This window comes from Eurosta solidaginis, chromosome 2, assembly GCF_040869045.1.
Source record: "Eurosta solidaginis isolate ZX-2024a chromosome 2, ASM4086904v1, whole genome shotgun sequence".
Taxonomy (NCBI): domain Eukaryota; kingdom Metazoa; phylum Arthropoda; class Insecta; order Diptera; family Tephritidae; genus Eurosta; species Eurosta solidaginis.
In genome coordinates, this window is record NC_090320.1 from 274,283,291 (window position 1) to 274,308,107 (window position 24,817).

General features: G+C 43.7%; 1 protein-coding gene across 1 annotated transcript in view; it reads left to right on the top strand.

Annotated features, from left to right (window-relative positions):
* Positions 1 to 17,702, top strand: part of LOC137241001 (bilin-binding protein-like) — a 60,785-nt gene extending 43,083 nt beyond the window's left edge. Inside the window, exons 2-6 of the mRNA XM_067768112.1 lie at positions 8,679 to 8,790; positions 8,909 to 9,048; positions 15,186 to 15,265; positions 15,330 to 15,416; positions 17,385 to 17,702. Of these exons, the coding sequence (XP_067624213.1) occupies positions 8,679 to 8,790; positions 8,909 to 9,048; positions 15,186 to 15,265; positions 15,330 to 15,416; positions 17,385 to 17,560 (595 nt within the window). The 3' untranslated portion in view covers positions 17,561 to 17,702. The remainder of the gene's footprint in view (positions 1 to 8,678; positions 8,791 to 8,908; positions 9,049 to 15,185; positions 15,266 to 15,329; positions 15,417 to 17,384) is intronic.
* The last annotated feature ends 7,115 nt before the right edge of the window (positions 17,703 to 24,817 follow it).

The following is a 24,817-nucleotide window of genomic DNA, read 5'->3' on the forward strand; positions in this document are numbered from 1 at the left end:
TCCAGATGTGCCCCGAAAGGGTCTCCAAAAGTTCCCCGAATAGTCCCAAAAAAACCCGAATTCCCATTTATAATATATACTAGCCTTTACCCGCGGCCCCGTCTGCAAGGAAAATTTTAAATATATGGGCTATTCGCGCTAGCCTGCTTATTATCTGTTTAGAATTTTGTTTTCTGTCTAATGCATTTTATTTTTGTAATTGAGTAAAAAAAAGAACTAAATGAGCTGATAACCTGATAGGATCCCAAATGATCCCGAAATTATCCAGAAAAAGCTACGAAATGACCCCAACGCTATCGCGGACGGATCCCGAAAACCATCCAGAAATGCCCCGAAAGGGTCTCCAAAAGTTCCCCGAATAGTCCCAAAAAAACCCGAAATGAGAGCGACACGATTCTAGACGTATCCAGAGAACCACATAGAAATGATCCCTGAAGGTGTTCCAAAATGATCCCGAAAAGGTTCCGAAATGACCCTGACGGGCTCCCGGGCGGATCTCAAAAACCATCCAGAAAATATCCAGGAAGGGTCCCTAAATTGTCCCGACTAACTCCAGAAAAAGTTCCGAAATGGCTCCGAGGGGATCCACGATGGATCGCGAAAACAATACAGAAATGATTCCGGAAGGATTCCAAAATGATCCCGAAATAGTCCGGAATTGGCCCAGACGGGATCCCGCACAGATCCAGAAATGATCCCGGAAGGGTGAAAAACTACCCCGGAAAGTAAAAAAAATCCCGAAATGGCTCCTACGGCATCCCGGACGGATCCAGAAATGATCTCGGAAGGGTCCCCAAATGATCCCAAAATGGTCCCGAAATGACCCTGATGGACCCGGCAAACCATCAAGAAATTATGCCGTAAGGGTCCCAAAATGATCCCGAAATAATACAGAAAAGTCACGAAACGACCCAGGATCCCCAAATGATCCCGTATTAGCCCCGAAAAGGTCCCGAAATAACCCTAAACCCCCTAACCTAGGGGGCGGGGACCACGTCCCTTTTGAAAAATATATAGCTAGTAGATCCTTCTAGACTATTGGCTATATGTGTGCAAAATTTCATCCAAATCGGTCCAGCCGTTCTTGCGTTATTGAGTCACAAAGACAAACGTCTGGACAAACATCCACACATCCAAACATCCAAACATCCAAACATCTTAACATCCAAACTTTCCCATTTATAATATACTAGCCTTTACCCGCGGCCCCGTCCGCAAGGAGAAAATGAAATATGTGGGCTATTCACGTTAGCCTGCTTATAAAGTTATCTGTTTAAAATTTTTTTTCTGTCTAATGCATTTTATTTTTGTAATTGAGTAAAAAAAAGAACTTTATGAGCTGATAACCTGATAGGATCCCACAATGATAACGAAATTATCCAGAAAAAGCCACGAAATGACCCCGACGCTATCGCGGACGGATCCCGAAAACCATCCAGAAACGCCCCGGAAGTGTTTCCAAAAGTTCCCGAAGTAGTCCCAAAAAACCCGAAATGACAACGACACGATTCTAGACTTATCCAGATAACCACACAGAAATGATGCCTGAAGGGTACCAAATTGATCCCGAAATAGTCCCGAAAAAGTTCCGAAATTACCCTGACGGGCTCCCGGACGGATCTCAGAAACCATCCAGAAAATATGCAGGAAGGGTCCCTAAATTATCCCGAATAACTCCAGAAAAAGTTCCGAAATGGCTCCGAGGGGATCCACGATGGATCGCGAAAACCATACAGAAATGATTCCGGAAGGATTCCAAAATGATCCCGAAATAGTCCGGAATTGACCCAGATGGGATCCCGCACAGATCCAGAAATGATCCCGGAAGGGTGCAAAAACTATCCCGGAAAAGTAACAAAAAATCCCGAAATGGCTCCTACGGCATCCCGGACGGATCCAGAAATGATCTCGGAAGGGTCCCCAAATGATCCCAAAATGGTCCCGAAATGACCCTGATGGATCCGGCAAACCATCAAGAAATTATGCCGAAAGGGTCCCAAAATGATCCCGAAATAATACAGAAAAAGTCACGAAACGACTCCTAGAGGATCCCCAAATGATCCCGTATTAGCCCCGAAAAGGTCCCGAAATAACCCCGACGGGATCCCGGACAAATCCCGAAAACCATCCAGAAATGATGCCGGAAGGAATCCCAAATGATTCCGTAAAAGTCCCGCATTGATTCCGACGGGATCCCGAACGGATACCGAAAATCATCCAGAAGTGATGCCGGAAAGGTCCTCAAATGATCACCTAATAGTCCCGAAATGACCCTTAAGGGGTCATGGACGGATCCCATAAACCATCCAGAAATGATCCCGATATATTCCCGAAGAATTCCCGAAATGAACCTGACGGGATCTCGAACGCACCCCTAAATGACCCTGACGGGATCCCGGACAGATCCCGAAATCCATCCAGAAATGATCTTGGGAGGGACCCCAAATGATCCCGAAAAAGTCCCGCAATGATTTCGAGGGGATCCTGATCGGATACCGATAACCATCCAGAAGTGATGCCGGAAAGGTCCTCAAATGATCACCTAATACCAAAATGACCCTGACGGCATCCCGGACTGATCCCAAAATCCATCCAGAAATGATCTTGGGAAGGTCCTAAAAGTATCCCGAAATAGTCTCGGAAAAGTTCAGAAATTACCCTGACGGGTTCCCGGACGAATCCTGAAAGTCATCTCTAAATGATCCCGAAAAAGTCCCGAAATGACCCTGACTGGACCCCGAAAGGATCCCGAAAACTATCCAGAAATGATGCCGGAAATTTCCTCAAATGATCACCTAATAGTTCCGAAAAGACCCTGACGGGATCCCGAACGGATCCCGACAACTATCTAGAAATGATGCCAAAAGGGCCCGCAAATGAATCCGTATTAGTCGAGAAAAAGTCCCGAAATGAACCCGACGGGATGCCGGACGAATCCCAAAAACCAGCCAGAAATGATGCCGGAAGGGACACCAAATGATCCCGAAAAAGTCCCGCAATAATTCCGACGGGATCCTGAGCGGATACCGAAAACCATCCAGAAGTGATGCCGAAAAGGTCCTCAAATGATCACCTAATAGTCCCAAAATGACCCTGACGGCATCCCGGACAGATCCCGAAATCCATCCAGAAATGATCTTGGGAGGGTCCCAAAATTATCCCGAAATAGTCTGGGAAAAGTCCAGAAATTACCCTGACGGATACCGGACGAATCCTGAAAACCAATCTTAAATGATGCCGAAAAAGTCCCGAAATGACCCTGATGGGACCCGGAAAGGATCCCGAAAACTAACCAGAAATGATGCCGGAAAGGTCCTCAAATGATCTCCCAATAGTTCCGAAAAGACCCTGACGGGATCCCGACGGGATGCCGGACGAATCCCAAAAACCATCCAGAAATGATTTTGGAAGGGACCCCAATGATCCCGAAAAAGTCCCGCAATTATTCCGACGGGAATCTGAACGGATACCGAAAACCATCCAGAAGTGATGCCGGAACGGTCCTCAAATGCTCACCTAATAGTCCCAAATTGACCCTGAGGGCATCCCGGACAAATCCCGAAATCCATCCAGAAATGATCTTGGGAAGGTCCCAAAATGATCCCGAAATAGTCTCGGAAAAGTCCAGAAATTACCCTGACGGGTTCCCGTACGAATCCTGAAAGCCATCCTTAAATGATCCCGAAAAAGCCCCGAAATGACCCTGACGGGATCCCGAAAGGATTCCAAAAACTATCCAGAAATGATGCCGGAAAGGTCCTCAAATGATCCCCTAATAGTTCCGAAATGACCGTGACGGGATCCCGAACGGATCCCGACAACTATCCAGAAATTATGCCGAAAGGGTCCGCAAATGATCCCGTATTAGTCGAGAAAAAGTCCCGAAATGACCCCGACGGGATCCCGGACGAATCCCAAAAACCATCCAGAAATGATGCCGGTAGGTATCCCAAATGATCCCGAAATAATCCCGAAATGACCTCGTCGGCATCCCGGACGGATACCGAAAATTATCCAAAAATGATGCCGGAAAGGTCCACAAATGATCCCCTAATAGTCCCGAAATTACCCTGATGGGATCCCGGACGGATCCCGAAAACCATCCATAAATGATGCCGGAAGAGCCCCCAAATGATCCCGAAAAAGTCCCCAAATTACCCCGACGATATCCCGGACGGATCCCGAAAACCATCCATAAATGATGCCGGAAGGGACACCAAATGATCCCGAAAAAGTCCCGCAATAATTCCGACGGGATCCTGAGCGGATACCGAAAACCATCCAGAAGTGATGCCGAAAAGGTCGTCAAATGATCACCTAATAGTCCCAAAATGACCCTGACGGCATCCCGGACAGATCCCGAAATCCATCCAGAAATGATCTTGGGAGGGTCCCAAAATTATCCCGAAATAGTCTGGGAAAAGTCCAGAAATTACCCTGACGGATACCGGACGAATCCTGAAAACCAATCTTAAATGATGCCGAAAAAGTCCCGAAATGACCCTGATGGGACCCGGAAAGGATCCCGAAAACTAACCAGAAATGATGCCGGAAAGGTCCTCAAATGATCTCCCAATAGTTCCGAAAAGACCCTGACGGGATCCCGACGGGATGCCGGACGAATCCCAAAAACCATCCAGAAATGATTTTGGAAGGGACCCCAATGATCCCGAAAAAGTCCCGCAATTATTCCGACGGGAATCTGAACGGATACCGAAAACCATCCAGAAGTGATGCCGAAAAGGTCCTCAAATGATCACCTAATAGTCCCAAAATGACCCTGACGGCATCCCGGACAGATCCCGAAATCCATCCAGAAATGATCTTGGGAGGGTCCCAAAATTATCCCGAAATAGTCTGGGAAAAGTCCAGAAATTACCCTGACGGATACCGGACGAATCCTGAAAACCAATCTTAAATGATGCCGAAAAAGTCCCGAAATAACCCTGATGGGACCCGGAAAGGATCCCGAAAACTAACCAGAAATGATGCCGGAAAGTTCCTCAAATGATCTCCCAATAGTTCCGAAAAGACCCTGACGGGATCCCGAACGGATCCCGACAACTATCCAGAAATGATACCGAAAGGGCCCGCAAATGATCCCGTATTAGTCGAGAAAAAGTACCGAAATGACCCCGACGGGATGCCGGACGAATCCCAAAAACCATCCAGAAATGATTTTGGAAGGGACCCCAATGATCCCGAAAAAGTCCCGCAATTATTCCGACGGGAATCTGAACGGATACCGAAAACCATCCAGAAGTGATGCCGGAACGGTCCTCAAATGCTCACCTAATAGTCCCAAAATGACCCTGAGGGCATCCCGGACAAATCCCGAAATCCATCCAGAAATGATCTTGGGAAGGTCCCAAAATGAACCCGAAATAGTCTCGGAGAAGTCCAAAAATTACCCTGACGGGTTCCCGGACGAATCCTGAAAGTCATCCTTAAATGATCCCGAAAAAGCCCCGAAATGACCCTGACGGGATCCCGAAAGGATTCCAAAAACCATCCAGAAGTGATGCCGGAACGGTCCTCAAATGCTCACCTAATAGTCCCAAAATGACCCTGAGGGCATCCCGGACAAATCCCGAAATCCATCCAGAAATGATCTTGGGAAGGTTCCAAAATGATCCCGAAATAGTCTCGGAAAAGTCCAGAAATTACCCTGACGGGTTCCCGGACGAATCCTGAAAGCCATCCTTAAATGATCCCGAAAAACTCCCGAAATGACCACGACGGGATCCCGAACGTATACCGAAAATAATCCAGAAATGATGCCGGAAAGGTCCTCAAATGATCCCTTAATAGTCCCGAAATGACCCTGAAGGGATTCCCGACGGATCCCGGAAACTATCCAAAAATGATGCCGGAAAGGTTCCCAAATGATCCCCAAATAGTGCCGAAATGACCATGACGGGATCCCGGACCGATCCCGAAAACCATTCAGAAATGATGGCGAAACGGCCCCCAAACGATCCCGTATTAGTGGCGAAAAAGTCCTGAAATGACCCCGACGGGATTCCGGACGAATCTCGAAAACCATCCAGAAATGATGCCGGAAGGGAGCCCAAATTATCCCGAAAAAGTCCCGAAATGACGCCGATGGGATCCCGAACGGATCCCGACAACTATCCAGAAATTATGCCGAAAGGGTCCGCAAATGATCCCGTATTAGTCGAGAAAAAGTCCCGAAATGACCTCGACGGGATCCCGGACGAATCCCTAAAACCATCCATAAATGATGCCGGTAGGTATCCCAAATGATCCCGAAATAATCCCGAAATGACATCGTCGGCATCCCGGACGGATACCAAAAATTATCCAGAAATGATGCCGGAAAGGTCCACAAATGATCCCCTAATAGTCCCGAAATTACCCTGATGGGATCCCGGACGGATCCCGAAAACCATCCAGAAATGATGCCGGAAGAGCCCCCAAATGATCCCGAAAAAGTCCCCAAATGACCCCGACGAAATCCCGGACGGATCCCGAAAATCATCCAGAAATGATGCCGGAAGAGCCCCCAAATGATCCCGAAAAAGTCCCCAAATGACCCCGACGAGATCCCGCACGGATCCCGAAAACCATCCAGAAATGATGCCGGAAGAGCCCCAAATGATCCCGAAAAAGTCCCCAAATGACCCCGACATACTCCAGAAAAGGTTCCGAAATGGCTCTGAGGGAATCAACGACGGATCGCGAAAACCATACAGAAATGATTCCGGAAGGATCCCAAAATGATCCCGAAATAGTCCGGAAATGACCCAGATGGGATCCCGCACAGATCCAGAAATGATCCCGGAAGGGTCCAAAAACTATCCCGGAAAAGTAACAAAAAATCCCGAAATGGCTCCTACGGCATCCCGGACGGATCCAGAAATGATCTCGGAAGGGTCCCCAAATGATCCCAAAATGGTCCCGAAATGACCCTGATGGATCCGGCAAACCATCAAGAAATTATGCCGGAAGGGTCCCCAAATGATCCCGAAATAAAACAGAAAAAGTCACGAAACGACCCCTAGAGGATCCCCAAATGATCCCGTAGTAGCCCCAAAAAAGTCCCAAAATGACCCTGACGGGATCCCGAAAGGATTCCGAACACAATACAGAAATGATGCCGGAAAGGTCCTCAAATGATCCCCTAATAGTCCCGAAATGACCGTGACGGGATCCCGACAACTATCCAGAAATGATGCCGAAAGGGTCCGCAAATGATCCCGTATTAGTCGAAAAAAAGTCCCGAAAGGACCACGACGGGATCCCGGACGAATCCCAAAAACCATCCAGAAATGATGCCGGTAGGTATCCCAAATGATCCCGAAATAGTCCCGAAATGACCTCGTCGGCATCCCGGACGGATCCCGAAAATTATCCAGAAATGATGCCGGATAGGTTCCCAAATGATTCCCTAATAGTCCCGAAACTACCCTAAAGGGATCCCGGACGGATCCCGAAAACCATCCAGAAATGATGCCGAAAGGGTTCCCAAATGATCCCGTATTAGTCGCGAAAAAGTCCCGAAATGACCCCGACGGGATCCCGGACGGATCCCGTAAACTATACAGAAATGATCCCGGAAGGGTCCCAAAATGATCCCGAAATAGTCCCGAAAAAGTCCCGAAATTACCCCGGCGTAATCCCGGACCGATCCCGAAAACCATCCAGAAATGATCCCGGAAGGGTCTCGATATGACCCTTACGGGATTACAAATAAGGTGAAGCTAATTATAAAACCATGTTAATAAGGCAGCAGGCGCATTGGAGCGAATAAAAAGTTAGATAGAAACATACAGGTAAAGCTAATAAAAGCGTGCTAATAAAAACAATTGATGGAGGGCGGATGGCGGGAGTAGAGGAGAGGACCACTGATCGTTCCTCCAAAATTGTCTAGATCTCGTTCTGTATGTACCAGATACCAAAAACTATTGATTTAGGAGAAAAGTTAGATTGAGTTATAACAATTTATGGATTTTACACCAGAGGGGGTGATAAAGGGGGGCGGGCGGAGGGTGTCACTGCTTACTTTGTAAGCCCTCGACTTATTTGACCCCTTGAGCCTGTGATATTGGTGAAGGCCAGTATACGTAAAGTTATAATGTGTAAAAATTATGAAAAATAATTTCTCGAAGGGTCGTGGGACCCCCACCCCTCTTTCCATGTTCGAAAAAAATTTCGCTAGTAGACTACTGTCTGTGTCCCAAATTTCATCAAAATCCGTGTAGCCATTCTGGCGTGATTCAGTCGCAAAGACGAAAAAATATAATAATTAAATTATAACTGTTCCTAGGGGGCGGGGACTACGCCCCTTTTGAAAAATATATAGCTAGTAGATCCTTCTAGACTATTGGCTATATGTGTGCAAAATTTCATCCAAATCGGTCCAGCCGTTCTTGCGTTATTGAGTCACAAAGACAAACGTCTGGACAAACATCCAAACATCCAAACATCCAAACATCCAAACATCCAAACATCCAAACATCTAAACATCCAAACATCCAAACATCTTAACATCCAAACTTTCCCATTTATAATATATATTAGATTAGATATTAGATATTAGATATTAGATTAGATAAGATATACAAATATTTGGCCTAGAGCTCGTTTATATTTAAAAAGTTATAATTCAAAGGCCGTAAACAACAAAAAATATAATTAATAAAATTTTTTTTTAGTCCGCCTTTATCAATTTTAATTTTATTGGCATCATCATGTTTGGTGGCCGGAGTTCGAAGACAAGGTGCATGTCCATATATGAGCGGTTTGTCAAACGTGGAATCAGAATGGGTGAGTAATAAGTTATATATAATTAAATAACTTAAGTGTCAGCTCTGCAAAGCTAGGCCAATTTTATAGTACTATGCATAGACTTTAAATACATTTTAAAAGCTTATGTTTTAATTAGGTTAATTACCAAGGTCGCTGGTTTATGCAAGTTAGATATCCCTTCAGGAACGATGAAGCTTTCCGCTGCCAAAAATCCGATTACATTACTGGAACTAATGATGAACATATAATAGAAACCTTCGAAATAAGTAATGCAGAGTAAGTATTTTTAATTGCAGGTAAATCTTTTAGTTTTAGTTGAAAGTTATATTGACTTTTGTGTTGTTGATTTTTCGACAGGGTGTAAAAGTGAAGACTTTGTGTCAAAAGAAACTTTTTTTCAAATTCCAAGTGCATAGGTAAAATATTTGTTTCCCTTTTCGTTCTCAAAAATAACACTGAAGATGGAATGAAGGAATAATTTTAAATTGTTCCAATATGCATCAATTACTTGAATTGGATTCTTTTTCGCCATTCCTTGTCAAGTTTGGTTAGAAGACAAACCGGTTTCGGCGTTGTGCTATCTTTAGTGCAATTTATCGAGAACGAAACAAGTAAAACAGTTTAAATTTGATTTTGAAAAAAAAATTTCTTTCAACCGAAAATTGCCAAACTTTTCTTTATATTATAGATATGCCCCGAATTCGAACCAATAGTTTTCAATGCAAGAGAATTGTGGCAGCGGATAGGGGTGAGAGCAGGGTCACGCCAAAGCAATGCACAGTATGCTCTACACTGGGCGCTCGAAAACAATTCCTGCCAAGTGTTTGCTGCATAGATGACCTAGAACATGCTGGTTAGGCAAACGTTTCTTGTAAAGTTAAAAACTAAGCAGAGCTGGTCTGACGAAATGATCTCAACAATGCTCATACAACCCTGCTGATTTGGGTCCCGAAAGTATTGATTAGGAATCTGACGAATACTCTAAGCCTCTTCGTGTTGAACCTGCATTGAGGACGGTGAGATTAAATCATGTTGTCCCCACATGCTTTAAGGGTTCAGAACTTTTTTCGGCGTTAGGTTATAGTATTTTGCTCTCAGTTTAGTCAGATCCGAAAAAAAGCAAGCATCGAGATATTCACAAAAATCGTATTTGTGGTCCAATTTGGCTAATATTTGGAACATATTGTTACGAATATTAGCAACACTAAGGGGTACTGTCATCTTTAAGCCGATGCTAAACAGTGATTTGTATGCACATCAATAATTCAATCATTATGTCTACACATATGTCCATACGAGCAGAGGAGAAGCAACGCACAAACACATGCATATATATTATCTGAGTTGCTCACAAGAGAGGGCAATAATTTGTGCAAGTATTACTTACTTAATTGGCGTTTAACCGTCTAAGAGGTTATGGCCGTCCAACAAGGCACGCCAGTCGCTCCTTCGCTCTGCCAACCGGCGCCAATTGGTCACACCAAGAGAGTTTAAATCGTTTTCCACCTGGTCCTTCCAACGGAGTGGAGGCCGCCCTCTAACTCTGCTTCCATAGGCGGGTTCCGATAGAAACACTTTCTTGGCCGGAGCATCATCTTTCATTCGCATAATATGGCCTAGCCAGCGCAGCCGCTGCGTTTTAATTCGCTGGACTATGTTGATGTATGCGTATAGCTCGTACAGCTCATCATTAAATCTTCTTCGGCACTCGCCATCGCCAACGCGTAGAGGTCCATAAATCTTTCGAAGAACTTTTCTCTCGAACTCCCAAAGCCGCTTCATCTGCTGTTGTCATGGTCCATGCTTCTGCCCCATATAGCAGGACGGGTACGATAAGTGACTTGTAGAGTATGATTTTCGTTCGCCGAGATAGGACTTTACATTTCAATTGCCTACCTAGTCCTAAGTAGCATTTATTGGCAAGATTGATTCTTCGCTGTATTTCAGTGCTGATGTTGTTGCTAGTGTTGATGCTGGTTCCCAAATAAACGAAGTCTTTTACTATTTCGAAATTATGACTGCCAACAGTAGCGTGGTTGCCAAGGCGCGTATGCGCTGACTCTTTGCTGGATGACCGCAGGTACTTCGTTTTGTCCTCATTCACGATCAAACCATCTTTACCGCTTCTTTTTTGGAAGTATTACTCACGCGCATATGAGAAGCTATAAACGTAGTTGTGACTGGTGATTTTGTAGCTCATAACTAACTAGTAAGTTCTGGAATGGAAAAGCCTAGAAGTATGCAACGAGGAAATCAGACAGTATAAAAGGCGGCAACAGTAGAGGCGCGACAATTTAGTTTCATTTAAGCTATCAATCAGTTTTGATTAAGCACGCTATCTGTCGAGCAATTGAAGTGTTATTTTGAAAGTAGTCTAATAAAGACCATTTTGCATTACTGAATAGTGGTGTTATTTATTCAACAGTTTAGTGATTCGAACCTTAGTAGAAGATTGCAAACAAGGGGAGTTGCAAGTAAATTCGTTACAATTGGTGTCAGAAGTGGGATTGCTGAATATTTTCCGAAAATTGGGAATACAACTTGGACATGGCAAAAATGAGTGAATTGACGATCCAGCAACTGAAGGAGGAGTTGGAATTCCGTGGATTGGCTACTTTTGGCGATAAATCCCAGCTACAAAGACGACTAAGTGTAGCTATATTATTTGAAGGAATCAATGCTGAGGGGTATGTTTTTCACTTTGATAGCGACAAAGCAACAACAAAAATGGAAGAAAAAACGAAACACCGCAGACAGTGAGGAGCACAATATCTGCACAATCATCGACAATGGCATCTCAGCTGGAGTCACAGGAGGCACGCATTTCAGAAATGGTGTCGCAAATTTCATCTCAATTGGAAGAACAGAAGACATATATGTCATCTCAACTGGAAGCGAAATAGGCACGTATATCTGGAATGTCGACACAAATTTCGGAACAGGTATCATCGCAGCTCTTTGCGAAACTGGAAGAACAGGATGCAAAAATTTTACAACTCGAGGACAAAATTTATGCCGAGATAGCAGCGTTGAAAGGTCTTATGAAACAGTTACAACTAAATCGCCCAGCTGTTTCAGCAAGCAATCCGAAGGTAAAATCTCCATCTTTTGACGGCTCTGTTCCTTTCCAGTTCTTTAAGCTACAGTTCGAGAAGCAGCAGTGAATAACTGGAATGCTGAAAATAAAGTTGCTGCACTGTTCATGACGTTGAAAGGGCCTGCAGCTGAGATTTTACAAACCATTCCAGAGGGCGAACGGAACTGTTATGAAGCATTGATGGGCGCCCTAGAGAGACGATACGGAACTGAGCATACGAGACAGATATACTAAATGGAGTTACTGAACCGCTTCCAGAGGCCTGGTGAAACATTGCAAGAGTTTGCGTCGGATGTCGAAAGGTTGGCACATTTGGAAAATGCGGACGCACCCGTGGAACACAGTGAAAGGGTAAAGATTCAGAGCTTTATAAAAGGCATATGGGACGTTGAAACGAAGCGAGCTACATACGCGAATCCAAAACTAACATTTGCCGAAACGGTATCGTATGCACTGACCCAGGAAACAGCCTCAATTTTGAGTAAGCCAGGTTAGAAAGCTCATCGCGTGGAAGTGGAAAGACCAGACTGGGTAGACACAATTTTGGAAGCACTGAAGGTTACAACAGCAAAATGCCGGAAATATGAAGTTTTTCAAGTGCGGTAACCCAAGTCGCATTGCACGTCATTGCAGCACCGCTCCTGGTAGTTCCAACTTGAGTGGCCGTAAACGCAAAGCGGGAGGAGATGAGCAAGAGCGAGTCAATTGTAAAGATCGAGAACTTGCCCCAGCTATTGAATGTCGTGTGATACCTATCTCGCAAACTGGAAGGAAATCGAGCAGTCTTACCGTCAAAGGAAATGTGGATGGCAAGGAGCGTGTACTGACTGTCGATACGGGCGCATCTCATTCCTTGATCCGATCTGATTTGGTCAACAGGAGAGTAAAGCCATTACCTGGAGCAAGATTGCGTACGATTACTGGCGAGTGTAACCAAGTCCAGGGAGAAGTGGTATGTGAAGTCTTAATTGAGGAGGTCATGGTTCTACACAAATTCGTTGTAGCGGAGATCTTTGATGAAGTCATATTGCGAGTGGACTTCTTGCTTGACCATGACATCAAGATCGATATGCAGAGAAAAGTGATGCATTAGAAGAACCAGCATATACCACTTAACTTCAGTTTGGAGAAAGGGTTCAGTAGTAATCGAGTACTGGTGGAGAAGACTCGACAAAGACCTCGGAAATCAAAGGCAATGGTTGATAGATCAAATGGGCCAAAAGAAGCAAAATCAAAAGTACCTGCAAGAGAAACACTGGCATTGACAAAACCCAATGGACGCACAAAAACGGAGCAACGAATTTCCCAGAAAGAATGTGAGGGTAGTTTCAAGCCGGAGGGCACTACTGTTGTGAAACGTGGGAACGATACCGATTATGCAAAGCAAATCAGTCCAGCGCAAGCTCTACGAAGTGGTTCATTGACCAAACAACAGAGTGGGAAGGAACGGCCCAGGGTAATGAGTAGTAAGATAAAACACTGGCATGACAAGAACTTTAATTCGGAAGGTTTCTTGGAAGGAGATTTAGTACTGCTATACAACCCCCACTGGTCGAAAGGTGTTCCATCCAAATATCGGTGCAGTTGGGAAGGCCCGTACAGAGTTGTGAAGAGGATCAGTGATGTCATCTACCGCATATAAGCAATTGAGAAACCACGAAATAGAAGGGTGGTTCATTTGGAGAGGCTAGCAGCGGTTAGATCGAGAGATTTGTCTGATCGGGACGATCAGACTTAGGTGGTGGGCAGTGTTACGAATATTAGCAACACTAAGGGGTACTGTCATCTCTAAGCCGATGCTAAACAGTGATTTGTATGCACATCAATAATTCAATAATTTTGTCTACACATATGTCCATACGAGCAGCGGAGAAGCAACGCACAAACACATGCATATATCTTATCTGAGGTGCTCACAAGAGAGGGCAATAATTTGTGCAAGTATTACTCACGCGCATATGAGAAGCTATAATCGTAGTTGTGGTTGCTGATTTTGTAGCTGATTACTAACTAGAAAGTTCTGGAATGGAAAAGCCTAGAAGTATGCAACGAGGAAATCAGACAGTATAAAAGCGACAACAGTAGAGGCGCGACAATTTAGTTTCATTTAAGCTATCAATCAGTTTTGATTAACCACGCTATCTGTCGAATAGACCATAAAGACCATTTTGCATTACTGAATAGTGGTGTTATTTATTCAACAGTTTAGGGATTCGAACCTTAGTAGAAGTTGCAAATAAGGGGAATTGCAAGTAAATTCGTTACAATATATTACATACGTGAATAGAAAGCGACCTATGCTGCCCCATTTGGCTCATATTTGGAACAAATATTACATACAGTCCGGTAGAAGTGACATCAGTATATTTTGGAGTTGGAGGAGGGACAAGCATACGTGGTGCAGAGTCGAGTAAAGTCATTGGAAGGATTATATATTGAGGACTTAGATTGTAACAAATTGTCAGGAAACAGTCCTTGTAATAATGAGTCTCTAAGTGAACTAAATAGAACGAGAAATAATATGCAATTAAATAAAAACTAAAAACTTGAAAATAAAATAATTAAAAAAAAATTTAAATTAAACGGTTTTATTGAAAACAATACTTAAAATAAATAAATGTAAGGCGCGATAACCTCCGAAGAGATCTAAGGCCGAGCTTCTCTTCCAATTTGCGTCGTGCTCCTCTTGATTTTCCCTACAAATTGGCCGGACGGGACCTACATGATTTTATGCCGACTCCGAACGGCATCTGCAAGGCAGATGAGTTTTCACTGAGAGCTTTTCATGGCAGAAATACACCCGGAGCGCTTGCCAAACGCTGCCGAGGGGCGACCCCGCTTAGAATACTTACATGAAGTAATAATAATACTAAAAGCTAGAAAATAATTAGGCAGGTCCTAGGTACTAGTCATCACACTCCTCATCAATCTAGGGCGTTGATCAGACAATTAAATAAAAGCGTTGGCGATAGGTAAATCGCTGTCTCCATTTGGGAGGTCAGAGAAGTGTTCCCTACATAATCTAAGTACTCTCTGAACAACGGTTAAAAGGTCACCGTTTCCAATCTGACAGTATTTTACCCCGGACTAAGAACCTTTCGTCTGTTGTCGAATTTTTTTGCCAAAATTTGCAGGCGTCATTCCTGGTGACTAACAGCTCATGCCCCTCGGACTCATGCCTTTCTGTCCGTGCTTTTTTCCTCCTGTAAAGGCGTTATGCTTACTCTCTCAGCTCGCAGTAGCGTCCACATACCCTTTTTGTTGTTTAAATTGAAAATATGCACAGCAGTTTATCACATTTTTTCACATTTATTAGCGATGCTATACACCAAAGCACTGGAACATTTACATTCGTTGGGGATGGACAACTTCAAATACAATATCCCAACACACCTCGTATGTTATTATAACCATATATTTTTAAAAAATTTAAACTATAATTTTTATTTATATTTTGCAGCTTTTATTTTCAAAATTCTAAGTGTTGATTACGAGAGGTATCTTATCACCTATTCCTGCCAGAATTTATCATCTTGTCAATACGACGGTTAGTAACAGACAGACCATTTCACTTCATATTCACTATCTGTCAGTTTTAAAGTGTACACCAGAAATTGTGTAAACTTTGAAATACTGATTCTGTAAAGCAAAACTGTGAACAAGAAAACTCAGCGATAAAAACTTCCTGAATTTTCTCGACAGCCAGTGTACACTATTTTAACGTTCAAAACTCCTACGCACTGTTGCAGAATAATTTCGTTTCCTTTCAAGGCGTTTGATAAACATTTTCTCACTGATATATGACTTTTACATCCAGCGTTTATTCAGCAAAACAATGTGCACAGTACTTTACAGAATCGCATGGTAATTTAAAGTGTAAATTTTGTGAGCAAATGAGTTTTCAATAAGTGTACATTTCTCAGTTTTTCACAGATAGGAAATTGACCCCCGGGTCCCTATTATGGATGTTCGACACAGAATGCGAATAGTCTGCAAGATCATTTGAGAGATATATGTAACTATAAATAGAAGCGATTTTCTTATTGGTGGAAATCAGTGAAAAACTTTTCGAATCTTAAGTTTTTTGGACAATGTCTTGTTTTAATAAAAGGTATTTCAGCCGACTTATTCTCATTCTCTATGTCATAAAGGCAGTGAAGAAGATATAGGAGCACACGCTTGTATGACTCTCTTACATACAGGACATGTATTTTAAAATGTATCGCAATGTATAGTTGATCCGGCCGATCCGCGAGGAGGTGAAATAGAAGGAATGAGTCCATAGTGACTTGCAATGTATGAAAAAAAATTTTTTTCCTAATTTTTGTTTAAATTTTATTTAATTAACCTATATCATAATTTTTTTTTAATTTTGCAATTTTTTCACTGAATTCTTTTACTAAATTTTTTCACTAATTATTTTTATTTTTATAATTTTTTTTTTTTAAATTATTTATTATTTTTTTTTTTGCTAATATTCTTTGCAAATTTTAATGAAATCAAGTTCTCTATTTTCCTACATTTTCATAAATTTTATACATTTTTCATATTTTTTTTTTTGTTCTTGTTACTAATTTCTTATTTTTGTTTTTTATACTAATTTAAAAAATTACTTAGTTTTTTTATTAATTATTTCCAAAAATTTTCTTTTGTTATTTATTCTACTAATTGTTAAAGAAAAACATTTTTTTTTCTAACTCTTCTTTATGAAGCTAGGTTTATTTGAATTAAGTTTTTATCAAAATCATTTCTAATTTTCTTTTTATTAACGAATATAATAAGTTTTAAAATTTTTTTTACTACTTTACCAATTGTCTCATACATTCTTTTTTACATTAATAACGTTTTTATTAATAATTTAATAATTTATTTGCTAATTTTCTTACATATTTTTTAATTTGATTTGATTGATAAACAAATTTTTTTTTCTTGTATTCCTATTTTAACTTAATTTTTTTATACATTTTTTTTGCTATTTCTTTTAATAATTTAATTTAATTCATTTGTTTAACAATTTTTCTTTAGAACATATTTCAATTGGCAGGCAAATTTTTAAAAATTTACCATTAAGCGAAATACAGCTGGTTTGTTGGGTTTTGCGTATTTGTATTTGCAATATGTTTTAGCTATTTTTTCTACAAATATTTACACTTGCCGATATCACTGGAACATAAGAGATCACTGCATCCGATGATGAAGAGATCATTAATGCAGCTGTTTTGTTGATTTTTATACACGGTGGAAAGTAGGAAAAAACAATAACACTGAACATCGTAATAATTACGTTAACAAACCAAATTCCAAACGAGATTTGGGTAAATCATTCCCACACTTATCTTCAACATAGTCCCTGAACGAAAATTTTAGTAATGGCTTAGAGTTCAACAATCTATTTGTACCTTTAATTAATTTAGAATACTGCAGCCAAAAGGGACAAACGTAATCACAATTTTACATGTCAATTAAAAATCAATGTAAACATATTTATAACATTATTTTCTCTTCCAAAATTTAGAATACGTTTGGATTCATACACGAGAACGTGTGCTAACCCAGGATGTTGTAACTGCTTACACGCGTGCTATTAATGACATAGGACTTTCCATATTGGACCTCCGACGTACCAGTCACCTGAACTGCCAAGGTTATTTAGTGCCCACAGTGCAGAATTATACACAGAGGAAGTGTTAAGTGTTAAATATTTTTTTATTAAAATCTATTTTACGTTTGCATTTACTTGTTGTATGTTATCATTGGTAACTGACAGACATTTTAATATAATACGGAAAATTTGTCTCATTCATGTAATTGAATCTGAATAATGAATATAGAATTGTTTTATTACAAGTTAATATTTTTGCAATAGGTTATGGGCTCCGCCCATTTTAATTTAATTTGTCTAGAATACTTCTGATGCCATACGTCGAACAAAAATTTACCAATCCTTGTGATATTTGGTAGAGGCATAGATTCTATGACGATAACTGTTTTCTGTGAAAATAGGCAAAATCGGTTGAAGGCGCGCCCAGTTTTTTTACACCGTCGACCGTTTGTCCTTCCGCTCGGCAATTAACACGATAACTTGAGCAAAAATCGATATATCTTTACTAAACGTAGTTCACGTACTTATCTGAACTCACTTTATCTTGGTATAGGTTAGGTTAGGTTGGGTGGTAGCTTCCCTGATAGGCGAAGCTCACTTGGACAACATGAAGGTCAGTTGTGATACCACATATAATAAACTAAAATAACGGTTACGTAGATATAACTACTTACAGAATCGCAGGGTAGCAACGATAAAGCTGCGAATGATACCGATCTCAACTTTGGATAAATCCTCGGGTGAGTCCCGACCGAAGTACTTTCGCCTAGGTCTGGCAAAAGCTGGGCAATCAAGCATAAAGTTATTTGGTGATTCCACCTCATTATCCTCCATACAGCTGCAGCAGGATGGAGTTTCCAGCATATTAAGACGTATCGAATGGATACCCATGGGACAGTGCCCTGTCAAAACCCCAATGACCATTGATAGGTGAGCCTTCTTGAACCCGATTAATTCAGCAGACCTCATGCCATCCACTTTCGGCCAGAAAGATCTTGCTACCCTGCAAGACTTGGTGTCCGCCCAACGTTTGCTGAGTTCACTCGAGGCCCAGCTATGGAGGAGCAATCCACAGGTGGCCAGCGGAATCCCGAAATCCCTACAGGCATCTTCATCCGGTTCAGTTGTACCGATGCGGCCGAAGATACGCGCTTGACAGTTACCCAGGATATCACTATGGCCCGGGACCCAGATACGATTAATTCAGCAGACCTCCTGCCATCCACTTTCGGCCAGAAAGATCTTGCTACCCTGCAAGACTTGGAGTCCGCCCAACGATTGCTGAGTTCACCCGAGCCCCAGCTATGGAGGAGCAATCCACAGGTGGCCAGCGGAATCCCGAAATCCCTACAGGCATCTTCATCCGGTTCAGTTGTACCGATGCGGCCGAAGATACGCGCTTGACAGTTACCCGGCATATCACTATGGCCCGGGACCCAGATACTCTTAATTGTAAAATAATTCGATGCAATCGCATGCGAGGCAAGGCGCTCCAGACCACCCTCGATCGCACTGCAGTTGAGCTCAAGGCCTTGATAGCCGCCTGGCTATCAGAGTAGATGTTAAATTCCCAAACCGTAGTAGCACTGGATAGCATTTCATCCACTGCATCCTTAATCGCAGCAACTTCCGCTTGTAATACACTGCAGTGATCAGCCAACTTATATTTGCGGCTTAAATTTAGCTCGTGACAAAAGACCCCCCACCTACCTTTTCATTTAACTTCGACCCATCCGTGGACATGTTAACCGGTCTCATGCCCCAGATAATTCCTCTTCCCCACTCCTTTCTCGGTGGTATGACTGGGGTGAACGTTGTATAGGGAGCAGTTATCGGCATACAATAGTTCGTTCTGTCCGGGATAAAGTCGAAACCAGTAAGAAGGCTAGGGTGTCCAGAGTCAGAAAGCCCATAGCCCATATCACGAAGCCTGACCAACGACCTTGCCGCGACCGCCTTTTCCGCAATATCTCCTAGAGCATGACGTTCAGGGCTAAGGTATTTGTTGTTCTGTGAGCGCCACTGCTACCGATCAGCGCCGTCCGTTGGACTGACATTAACATTTTGGAGTTGCTCGCCGTGTCCAGTGCTTTCCACCAAAACAGCACCCCATATAGCAGAATCAGTTTGACCACCATCTCGTAAAGCCAATGTACTATTCCTGGCGAGAGTCCCAATCTCTTTCCGATAGCCCCTCTGCAGCAGTACAAGGCAACCGCGGCCTTCCAGGCCCTATCTTCCACATTGGGTATCCAGGACAGTTTCTTGTCCAAAACAATCCCCAAATATTTAACCCTATCAGAAAGTACCAACGGTACCCCTCCAATCTAGGGAGTTCTGAAATCGGGTATTTTATAGTTCCTTGTAAAAGGAACCAATTCCATTTTTCCCGGGTTGACCGCCTATCCAAATGATTCAGCCCACCTAGCCTCAGTATCTAGGGTGCCCAGAAATTTGCCTCTGACTAGGATAGCGAGTTAATCTGCATAGGCAGCCACCCGACAACCATTGGCTTCCAGCTCCACATGAAGCTCGTTAACTACCACAACCCAGAGCAGAGGAGATAGGACACCCCACTGTGGCGTGCCCCTGCACACCTTCCTCCTAATTATGGGCCCTCCCCACTCCGCTGCGATATTTCTGCGCCATAGAAGTTTGCTAATAAATTCAACCATAGCCGCCTCGACTCCTAAACCCACCAGAGCTCTTTCGATTTCCCCCGGTAAGACATTGTTAAAGGCCCCCTCGATGCCTGCCTTTTTAGGCACCCAGAGCAAACTCTTTGTGTTCTAGGGACCCCTCTATTTGCTTTACAATCGAATGGAGAGCCATTTCCATCTATCTGCCCTTGCAGTACGCATGCTGTGAAGCCGACGGTAACCCCAGAGGTATCCTTTCCCGTAGGTACAGGTCAATCAACCGCTCAAAAGTCTTAAGAAGAAACGACGAGAGACTGATTGGCCTGAAATCCTCAGGTGACACATGAGAGCTTCTGCCGGCCTTCGGAATGAAAATAACCCTAAAAGACTTCGGGATATAGTTAAGCCTGAGGCAGATAATGTAGATGATGGCCAGCCATCGGCAGGAAATCCCTAAAGACTTTTGAATTTGTGCAGGAATAATTCCATCCGGTCCGGAGACTTATAGGGCTTGAACGACCCTATAACTCAGGTTATTTGACTTTCCCGTAATGGAATGGCAGGCACTTCTGCATGGCCAACGATCTCCGACCATGCAGGCGAAGATCCCTGGGCAACTGCGACATCGGGAAAACGATTGTCCAGTAAAAGCTTTAGGGACTCCTCACTACTCATCGACCAGTCCCTACCATTATCTCTCAGATACCACAGAGAAGCGGGATTCTTAGAGAGTATTTTTCTAAGCTTCGCGGTTCATTCTGCAAACGTTTTCGCAGAAGTTTCACCATGAATCTCGCTTGGCTATCCTTATTTTATATTTGTAAATCTCCAGAGGGTAATTTACATCTCCTGGCTCTGTTGAAGAGCCGCCGACTGGACGCTCTTAGGTCGTCAAGAGAATCCGACCAGCAGGGACCTTCCCCCTGTAAGTTTTCAATTGACGAGACAGTTGAAAGGCGCTATTGCTTGTCGGGGTGAAGTTTTCCACCAGAACGTCTATTTCAGATTCGGACAGATCCGAACTAACGGCAGGCGGCGCATGCAACAGATCTCCCAGCTTCTTACAATACAAGTCCCAGTTAGTACTTTTAGGGTTCCTAAAAGATATTTTACCGGGAAGTTCTTCGTTCACCGAGAACTGAATATATCGGTGATCAGAGAAGGAGAGTTCGTTGAGAACCCTCCAGCCAGATATCTAACCTTCCAGTTCTCTACTAACCAGGGTGGGGTTCAGAACCTCCTCCCTTACCGCAGTAATAAAAGTCGGGTCATTCCCCCTATTACATATACAAAGCCGCTCATCTAAATTAAAGGAAATAAATACTCACTTCTAGTGTTGGTATCCGAGCTTTCCTAGATGCTATGATGGGCATTCGTCGATGATCACGCCAACAACTCTCCGCCTTGCTTCAGCGGTGATTTCGTCCAGTATCGCAGGTGGAGGTTCAGCTACGTTCCCATGGGGCATGTACGCTGAGACCAGCCACATTTCATTACTACCTCGCTCGAGGCAGACCGTGGTTACGTCAGCACTGCTGAAATTGGAGAGAATAAAAGATTTAATCTCTGTTTTAACAAGCACACAAGATCTAAGCCTACCTGCCCCCCCCTCCCCCTGCAACAAAGGGTTGAATTTTCCCGTCCTTAATCCAGAAATATTTCTGCAGTTACTACTCAGCCACGGCTCCTGGACATGGACTATATACACTCCGTCTTTTTCAAGGTAGAGCACCAAATTTGCGGAAGCCGTCTTAGGGTGCTGAAGATTGATTTGACGGATTTCCGTCAAAACCGCTCTTCTTCCGAACCCCACACTTGGCGGATTCGTGTTAGTTTTGTCCATTCTAAAAAGTCCCCCCTCAAGGCCGCTATCCGGAGCCGATTGTATAGTCGCCCTTCAACGGTCCCGTGGTTATCTATGCTACGCAGGGAGGCCACTTGGCTATCAGAGTAGATGTTAAATTCCCTAACCGTAGTAGCACTGGATAGCATTTCATCCACCGCATCCTTAATCGCAGCAACTTCCGCTTGGAATACACTGCAGTGATCAGCCAACTTAAATTTGCGGCTTACATTTAGCTCGTGACAAAAGACCCCCCACCAACCTTTCCGTCCAACTTCGACCCATCCGTGGACAAGTAAACCGGACCCATGTCCCAGATAATTCCTCTTCCCCACTCCTTTCTCGGTGGAATGACTGGGATGACGGTTGTATAGGGAGCAGTTATCGGCATACAATAGTCCGTTCTGTCCGGGATAAAGTCGAAACCGATAAGAAGGCTAGAGTGGTCAAAGTCAGAAAGCCCATAGCCCATATCACGAAGCCTGACCAACGACCTTGCCGCGACCGCCTTTCCCGCAATATCTATTAGAGCATGACATTCATTGCCAAGGTAGCTGTTGTTTTGTGAGCTCCATTGCTACCGATCAGCGCCGTCCGTTGGACTGACACTAACATTTTGGAGGTGCTCGCCGTGTCCAGTGCTTTCCACCAGAACAGCACCCCATATAGCAGAATCGGTTTGACCACCATCTCGTAAAGCCAATGTACTATTCCTGGCGAGAGTCCCAATCTCTTTCCGATAGCCCCTCTGCAGCAGTACAAGGCAACCGCGGCCTTCCAGGCCCTATCTTCCACATTGGGTATCCAGGACAGTTTCTTGTCCAAAACAATCCCCAAATATTTAACCATATCAGAAAGTGCCAACGGTACCCCTCTAATCGAGGGAGTTCTGAAATCGGGTATTTTATAGTTCCTTGTAAAAGGAACCAATTCCATTTTTCCCGGGTTGACCGCCTATCCAAATGATTCAGCCCACCTAGCCTCAGTATCTAGGGTGCCCAGAAATTTGCCTCTGACTAGGATAGCGAGGTCATCTGCATAGGCAGCCACCCGAAAACCATTGGCTTCCAGCTCCACATGAAGCTCGATTACAACCACAACCCAGAGCAGAGGAGATAGGACACCCCACTGTGGCGTGCCCCTGCAAACCTTCCTCTTAATTATGGGCCCTCCCCACTCCGCTGCGATATTTCTGCCCCATAGAAGTTTGCTAATAAATTCAACCATAGCCGCCTCGACTCCTAAACCCACCAGAGCTCTTTCGATTTCCCCCGGTAAGACATTGTTAAAAGCCCCCTCGATGTCTGCCTTTCTAGGCACCTAGGGCAAACTTTTTGTATTCTAGGGACCCCTCTATTTGCTTTACAATCGAACGGAGAGCCATGTCAGTCTATCTGCCCTTGCAGTACGCATGCTGTGAATCCGACGTTAACCCCAGAGGTATCCTTTCCCGTAGGTACAGGTCAATCAACCGCTCAAAAGTCTTAATAAGAAACGACGAGAGACTGATTGGCCTGAAATCCTTAGGTGGTACATGAGAGCTTCCGCCGGCCTTCGGAATGAAAATAACCCTAAGCGTGTGCCAAGACTTCGGGATATAGTTAAGCCTGAGGCAGTGAGTGTAGATGATGGCCAACCATCGGCAGGAAATGCGTAAAAACTTTTGAAATTTTGCAGGAATGGTTCCATCCGGTCCGGAGACTTATAGGGCTTGAACGAACCTATAGCCCAGGTTATTTGACTTTCCCGTATTGGAATGGCAGGTACTTCTGCATGACCAACGACCGCCGACTATGCAGGCGAAGAGCCCTGCGCAACTGGGACATCGGGAAAATGATTGTCCAGTAAAAGTTTTAGGGACTCCTCGCTACTCATCGACCAGTCCCTACCATTATCTCTCAGATACCCCAGAGGAGCGGGATTCCTAGAGAGTATTTTTTTAAACTTCGCGGTTCATTCTGCAAACGTTTTCGCAGAAGTTTCACCATGAATCTCGCTTGGATGTCCTTATTGTATATTTATAAATCTCCAGACTCACCTTATAGAGCTCCCAGTCCGAGGGTAATTTACACCTCCTGGCTCTGTTGAAGAGCCGCCGACTGGACGCTCTTAGGTCGTCAAGAGGATCCGACCAGCAGGGCCCTTCCCCCTGTAAGTTTTCAATTGACAGGACAGTTGAAAGGCGCTATTGCTTGTCGAGGTGAAGTTTTCCACCAGAACTTCTATCTCAGATTCGGACAGTTCCGAACTAACGGTAGGTGCCGAATGAAACAGCTCTCCCAGCTTCCTACAATACAAGTCCCAGTTAGTACTTTTAGGGTTCCTAAAAGATATTTTACGGGTAGTTCTTCGTTCACCGAAAACTGAATATATCGGTGATCAGAGAAGGAGTGCTCGTTGAGAACGCTCCAGCCAGATATCTGACCTTCCAGTTCTCTACTAAACAGGGTGGGGCCAGGACCTCCTCCGTTACCGCAGTAACAAAAGTCGGGTCATTCCCCCTATTACATATACAAAGCCCCTCATCTACAATAAAAGTAAATAAAGACTCACTTCTAGTGTTGGTATCCGAGCTTCCCTAGATGCTATGATGGGCATTAGTCGATGATCACGCCAACAACTCTGCGCCTTGCTTCAGCGGTGATTTCGCCCAGTATCGCAGGTGGAGGTCCCGCTACGTTCCCATGGGGCATGTACGCTGAGACCGCCCACATTTCATTACTGCCCTGCTCGAGGCAGATCGTGGTTACGTCAGCATTGCTGAAATTGGAGAAAATAAAGGATTAATCTCTGTTTTAACAAGCACAAAAGATCTAAGCCTACCTGAATCCACCTGCACCAAGGTGTTGAATTTTCCAGTCCTT